Source organism: Chrysochloris asiatica, unplaced genomic scaffold (genome assembly GCF_000296735.1).
Source record: "Chrysochloris asiatica unplaced genomic scaffold, ChrAsi1.0 scaffold00364, whole genome shotgun sequence".
In the NCBI taxonomy this organism is placed as follows: domain Eukaryota; kingdom Metazoa; phylum Chordata; class Mammalia; order Afrosoricida; family Chrysochloridae; genus Chrysochloris; species Chrysochloris asiatica.
Window position 1 is genome coordinate 1354362 of NW_006408882.1, and position 7591 is coordinate 1361952.

Here is a 7591-nt window from a genome sequence, read left to right on the forward strand (position 1 = left end):
GAGCCATGCCAGTGATCCTCCTATGGGAGCCAGGTCCTAGAGTCATTAATTGCCTTCCTTTTCTTTTCCTCTTGGCCTCTTTGACAACCCTCAACCATTTTAATCTCTATCGTCTTTGGAGAGATGACTTACTACTGGTATCTAACTCCAGCAGAACTAGCCCACCTCTCCCTACTGTGTGCATCCTGAAATGAATATGTGCATTTTTCTTGTTTTCCTTGATGAATTCAAATCACCATCACATGTTGTGTCCTTGTGCAAAACCTTCTCCCTTCTTTGAGGTTCATGTCATCTGCCTATATTTCTTCTTTCCTCCTACTCTGTTTCTATGATTTCTGTACCTCCCGAGTGTGGTCATTCAGTACCACAGGCTCAAAGCATTCCTGTCATGCTGCACTCCGCTTATCCTCCCTTCTACCACATTGCAGTCACTTCCTAGACAATGTCATGAACTGTAAACTCTAAAATGCTGATGTCAGAACATCATCTCCTATTTCTTCACATTTCTCATGCAGAAGATATCAGATGATTGACTTTTATTTAACCTCATTAGGCCTCCTCCTAGTCCCCAGGGCTCTCCATCTCCCTCAACCATATACCTTGCCATGCTGCCTAGCCATACTGCCTAACCTGTCTAATGTAGATCCCATGGTCCATTGCTTCAACCATTTTTGCCAGCACTTTCAAGATATAAATTCTCTTGTCTTTTACCTCAACCCGATATTCATCTAATAACCCACATTTCTTTGAACTTCACTCAGATTGCTGGGCACTGCTGGGGAAGGTAATGTAAGAACACACATAATAACATCACTGAAGTTATTTTGTTATCAACTACAGTTAGTTCTCAACACTACTCAACCATCTGTTAATAGTTGTTATTACATGGCATGTCATGACAAACCATTGACTCTTTGAGATTTCACTTATAACCCTCTAGTAAACAACCTTGGCATCCTGGGGTGGCGCTGTATGGTAAACAGTAGACCGCAAGTCAGTTTGAATTGCAAGGTGGGTGGTTCAAACTCAACAGCTGCTCCACAAAAACCTGATACCAAGTCATCACTCGATGGCACTTAACAACAACAACAACAAGACAGCCTTTCCTACCAAATCACCACCAAGAAACACAAGGCTTACACCCCTCTGGTGTAAGGAATGCCTCCTCACTGGCTCTCCCCTACTTTTCCCCTCTGGTCTCGGCTGAAGAACTATGTCTATGTTCTCCTTCCTAAGGGTTACCCCTTCAACAGTGCTCTTGAATGAATTCCCTGTATTTTTTCCTCACTGTCTTTGCTATCTTTAGTTTCTTTCAACTATCATTTTTCTCTTCAGCATGTACAAGGGTAAGTCAGAAAGTATTGCTATAAAATCATAGAAAACTTTGTTAAACAAAAATATCAAAACATGATGCTACTATTTCTCAACCGAACAGGTTCATCTGTAGGTCTGTACACTTCTGAAGGTGATGTTTCTGTCTCTCTAACCCTTCCCCTGAAGAATTCTGTGCTCTTCAGTTAACACCATGTCAAAATGCTAGTTTGGGTATCCTCGGGAGATTCAAGTTATGTTCCTTTTCAATATTATTTGAGAAGTCTAAAAGGGTGAGATCAGGGCTGTAGGGTGGATGGTGTAATTTCCCAGCAAAGTCTCCACCAAGTAGCTCTTGCTACTCTCAAAGAATAAGCAGGCACATTATCATAATGGAAAAAAATCCGACCTGGCCTTTTCCTCACCAATACATTTTTCTGTTTTCTTAAAACTTCTTCCTAATAAGCTCTCTGGATCATCCTGTGTCCTTTGAGAAACTATCAAGATATCCCTTTGGGCTCCTAAAAACATTTACTATAACCTTCTAAGCGGACCTCTCTGTCTTGAATTTACCAGATCCCCATGTTGTTGTTGTTGTTGCATGCTATGGAGTCGGTTCTGACTCATAGTGACCCTATATAGGGTTTCCGAGGCTGTAAATCTTTACAGGAACAGAAAGCCTCATCTTTTTCCCACGAAACAGCTGATAGTTTCGAACTGCTGACCTTGAGGTTTGCAGCGTGATTTGTAACCACTACGCTACCAGAGCTCCTTACCAGATCCCCATAGAAGCCCCTTTTTTGTTTGGACACCCTTTTTTTAAGCTATTCTAATGAGACAAAGACAAGTATATTCCTGAGATTACTTGCAGTCCTCCGCTAATGTAAGAGACATGTTTAAATGCAGTTTTTGTTTTTGTTTTTGAAATAAACCCATGCATGTATGAACTGGAACCCTAGTAGCAATAATTTTTAATAAAACCTCATAAAGTGTAACTATCTCTTACTGTCTACAAATCCATTCTACAATCCTGCATTCTTCTGAATTACAGAATCTATAACTACTACTCCCTTTCCAGGGCAAGCTCAGAAGAGTTCTCTACTTGGCTTTCCTGGGTCCCATTCTTTCTTCCACTCACTGCAACCCAACACCTACCTCCATCGGTTCTGCAGCATTCTCTCACCTCTTACCATTAACCTTATGTTGATGAACCCAATGGGCACTTTTCCATCTTATCTTTCTTTATCTCTAGGGCATTTGACACTCTTTAAGGAGGACTTCTTCATTGTTAATTCCCTCCTTTCTTGGTTCTGGTTACGGCCTTGTTGCTCTCTCCTCTGAGCATACTTCTCCATCTCCCACAAGAACTGTTCTTCCACACTTATGAAGTACATCATTGGGGTCACAAAGTGATCACAAGATTCACAGGCTCCACCCTCCTTGTGGATCTTACAGTTGAGAAAATTAGAAAGACAACCGTTAAGGAATACGATTTGAGTGGGAGCCCCGCCCCCATCATACTCTGCCCTGCTGTCTGGCCCAGCCAATGCACCCATCAACCTACCCAGAGAGTGACCGGCCCCAGAAATGAGAATCACCAAACTCTTATTCACCATGTCTGGCTTCTCTGGCATCACCACTATGAAGACAGCAGTTCCACAGTGCTGGCTGGTTGCCTGGCTCACAGGCCTGAATATTTCTCAGGTAGCTGTGGCTTTCAAACAATTCTGTCTGCAAAATGCTCATCATGACCCCCAGCCGATTAGATTATCTTCAAGTCAAAATCCCTTTGTTATTGTTGTTTTATGGTTTAGTGAAGTCCAGTCGGTTTTGACTAATAGAGACCCTGTTTTTGAGGAGCGGCTGGCGACTTTGAACCACCCACCTTGCAGTTCAAAGCAAGCTTGCAGTCCAGTGCTTATCCTACAGCACCATACCAGGCCTCCAGAATCCCTTTCGGCCCCAGAAAACGATTCATTTTTGTAGTAAAATAAATCTTTCTAAGCTTTCATAAACCAGTGAATATTTATAGCATTTGTACAGAAGTTTATAGTATGTGTAGGACTCTATGTATTTCTACTTTCATCAGTTGGTGAAAATTCAGATTCAGACATCAATTTGTCTAAATTTTCATGAGTGTCTGTCAGAAGAGTAATTGTTTTATATACACTATCAGCAACATATAATGAAATGGTTTTAAAAAAAAGGAAGAAGAAAATACAGCAATTTGAGTTGTGCAGTGAAGGCAAACTGAAGGCGACCTGTGGGGCTGCTAGCCGACAGGTTGGCGGTTGAACCCAGCAGCCGCTCCAGCTCTGGGGCGGAAGGTCTTGGTATCTTTTCGGCTTCTCCTCCTGGATGAAGGCGCCCTGGTGGCTCAAGGTTGGGAACCTACTGCTGCTGTGCAGGTGAAAGAGGAGGCCGTCTGCCGCCGGGTCCCTGCTCAGCCCTGACCACCCATCAGTCAGTTCTGCTCGGTCCTGTAGCGTCACCGTGAGCAGGGACCGGCTCGGCGGCGCTTGTGATCCTGAAGGTCTTCCTGCGGCACCGTACTCGTCTTCCCCCATGTCTGCTGCGTCGTCTGTTCTTTTAAACCTTAAAAGAGAGAGATTTCAAACACGCCTTCCTCTAATGTTGCTATTAAAGTAATAAAATCCATTCCCAAATGGAATTTTAACCACAGATATCAAACCAAACCCATTGCCCTTCAGATTGAACTCTGAGCTATAGGGACGCTGTCGGACCAAGTAGAACTCCCTCAGAAGCTTTCCAAGGCCGTGTCTCTGTGCAGAAGTAGACTGCCACCTCTGTCTCCCTCCCGCGGAGCAGCTGGTGGGTTTGAACCACCCACCTTTCAGTTAACAGCTGAGCATTTAACCACCGTACCACCAGGGCTCCTTTTATTATATACCTAGCCCTTGCAATTTGAGGTTCTGGTGTGGTGCCGTAGGAGAAGCACTGAACTGCTAACCTCAAAGTCTGTGGTTCAAAACCAACAGCTACTCCTCAGAAACCCTATACAGGGTAGCTATGAGTCAGAACCAACTCCAAGGTACTTAACAGTCCTTGGAATTTAGATTAAAATAACCTCATAATACTACCATCTGGTGGTGCTTGGATGAAATCACAGCTGTAAAACTGTGTAAGCCCACATCCAAAGGTTCCAATATCTATTTGCAAAAGCTGCTAAAGTGCAGAACTGCTTCCTGTTATTTAGGCCAGGGGAGTCAGAAAAGCACACAACCTACCAAGACAGGTGTTTGTTGGTGTTGTGAAGTGCCACCAAGAGGGTTCTGACTTATAGCGACCATTTACAGGGTCTCCAAGAAGCAGCTGGTGGGTTTGAACCACTGACCTTGCAGTTAAGCAGTCCAATGCTTGTCCTACAGCTCAACACCAGGATCCTAGACAGATGTTAGCACATATTATTAATCATAATGATAATAGTCGTACTATACCTCTGTCTGTGTTCCATAGTATTGTCAGTGAGTAATTTTCTCTGGAATCGTGGTATGGCGCTGTGGGTTAGTGCACTGGACTGCAAAGTCAGTCATTCAAGCTCATCAGGAAATCCTTGGAACCCCTGTACAGAGTTGCTTGGGTCAGAACTGACTCAGAGGCAGTTAACAACAACACAACAACTGTATCATCCTCACATGTTATGTTTGAGCCAATCTCATTGGGAGTCTTCCTCCTTTTCACTGATCCTCCACTTTATCAAGCATGATATCCTTTTCCAGGGACTAGACTCTTTTGCTAACATCACCAACCATACTAAGTGAGTCCTGGTGTGGCGCTGTGGGTTAATGTGCTGGACTGCAAAATTGGTTTGAGCTGCAAGGTCGGTGGTTCAAACTCACCAGCTGCTCCTCAGAAACCCTATACAGGGCCACTATGGGCACTTAACAACAACAACAACAACTAAGAGGAACTCTCCCATCCTCACTTCTAAGGAGCATTCTGGTTGTACTTCTTCCAAGACAGATTTGTTTACTCTCCTGGCTGTGTATGAGATATTCAATAGCCTTTGCTAGCACCAAAATTCAAATGCACCATTTCTTCCCTGGTCTTCTTTGTTCATTGACCAACTTTCAAATGCATATGAGGTGATTAAAAATACCATGGTCAGGCACACTTTAGTCTGCAAAGTGACATCTTTACTTTTTAAAACTTTAAAAAGAGGTCTTTTGCAACAGATTTGCCCAATATGATAAATACACCATTGGATTTCTTTGCTGCTACTTCCATGAATGTTGATTGTGGATCCAAGCAAAGTGAAATCCTCGACAACTTCAATATTTTCTCAGGTTATCATGTTGATGGATTGGTCCAGTTGTGAGGAGTTTTGTTTTCTTTACATTGAGTTGTAATACACACTGAAGGCTGTATTCTTTGATCTTCATCAGTAACTGCTTCAATTCCTCTTTGCTTTTAGCAAGCGAGATTGTGGCATCTATTAAAAAGTATTAAATAATTTTAAAAGACCTTTTTTATAAAGCAGGCTGTGTCACTTGCATATCACAGATTGTTAATGAACCTTCATGCAATCCTGATGCCGTGTTCTTCATATAAACCAGCTTCTTGAATTATTTGCTCAGCATTCAGACTGAATAAGTATGGTGTAAGGATAAGCATACTACGCTGACGCACACCTTTCCCAATATTAAACCATTCAATATTCCCTTGTTCTGTACAAACAACTAACTCCTTTTTTTTTCTTTTAATTTTTATTGTGAATAGAGTGAAAGTGTCCAGAGCAGATCATCATTTTCACATTCAACAAATCGTATACTCTGCTTCATGATATGTTGCACAGTCACCGCCAGGCACCAATAGTTAACAGCATTTACCTCTATTCACTCCAACCACTACACTCCTTCCTGCATCTCCCACCATCCCCATCTTTTCTCGCCCCTCCGGTTATATATTGCCTGCCTGTCACCCACATCAATGTGTGTCTACCCTCTGGTGCATGTATATATATATATATATAAACAGGGATATGTGATCATTTAAACAACCACAGGGAATATTCTGGAAGCCAGTCTCAGCACACAGCCTTTCTCTTTCCATGAGTCTAAGAGTCCTCAGCTGCTCTGTCTCTCCATGCCATCACCTCTGCCTCCATCTTTGGTGTCACTGCTTCTCTGGTTAGGGTCCCACATTCAGTTCATGCTCTTGATAGTCCTGGGGTCTTCTGTTCCTGGAATGCAAGTTTGATTATTCCCCCCTTTTTGTTACACAATCTTATAAGTAGTATCATGAAGAGGAAAAAGGGAAACTTCAAATGTGGAACCAATAGATCAGAACTGAAGGTATTATGGGGACACTTGCTCTGGGCCTGAAGTCTTGGCCAGACTTGGCATTCTGGAGGATCGTGTCCTTGAACTTGTGAGGTCCAACCTAGTGCCAGGTGGTTAGAGTCACTGCATGTGCACTTAGGAACAGAACTGAATAGACAAATGGCAGTTGATCTTTATACTTGTTAACAAGTCTTTTATGGTTAGAGGGGAAAAACCTGTAGTCAGATCATTTGTTTAACTAGGTTAAACAAGTGAAATGTTGTTGTTGGTAATTGCTGTTGAGTCGATTCTGACACATAGTAACACTGTATGGGGTTTCTGAGGGCTGGTGGGCTTGAACCCCCAACCTCATGGTTCGCAGTCCAGTGCTGATCCTACAGCACCACACCAGGAGTCCTTTTTATTACCACCAATGTATTCCTCTTTAGTCACTACCAGTTCCAAGCCTGTTGGATGGGATGTTTTAGAGAGCAAGAGCTGTGAACAGATGTTATGCTGTTAAGTGCCGTTGAACTAGTTCTGACTCATTGAGACTCCATATAGGGTTTCCGAGGAGCAGCTGGTGAGTTTGAACTGCTGACCTTGCGGTTCAAACCCACCTTGCAGTCTAGTACTTTATCCCATAGCACCACACCAGGACTCCATGAGCAGATATCTATACACAAATAACCCATCAAACTCTCAGTTTTGGGTGATACAAACTGTATCCTACCATACTGACAATGGAGAATGCATGAAGGAGACCAGCTGAGATGCAGCTAGCAAGTTTCCATTTTCCAGGCTCTTCCCTTCAAAATAACAAAAGCTCAGCCCCTTTGTTGTTGTGTGCCGTGGAGCCAGCAACCCTGTACAGGGTTTCCGATGCTGTAAATCTTTACAGGAGCAGAAAGCCTTATCTTTCTCCCGCAGAACAACTGGTAGTTTCGAACTGCTGAACCTTGAGGTTCGCAGCCCAATTCATAATCACTATGCTACCA

The 7591-nt window shown here is 43.1% G+C and overlaps 1 protein-coding gene across 1 annotated transcript in view; it reads right to left on the reverse strand.

Moving 5' to 3' along the window:
• LOC102827995 (oxysterol-binding protein-related protein 9-like) overlaps nucleotides 1–3878 on the reverse strand; it is a 55187-nt gene extending 51309 nt beyond the window's left edge. The window contains exon 1 of the mRNA XM_006876215.1: nucleotides 3573–3878. Within this exon, the coding sequence (XP_006876277.1) occupies nucleotides 3573–3878 (306 nt within the window). The remainder of the gene's footprint in view (nucleotides 1–3572) is intronic.
• Between the last annotated feature and the right edge of the window lie 3713 nt (nucleotides 3879–7591).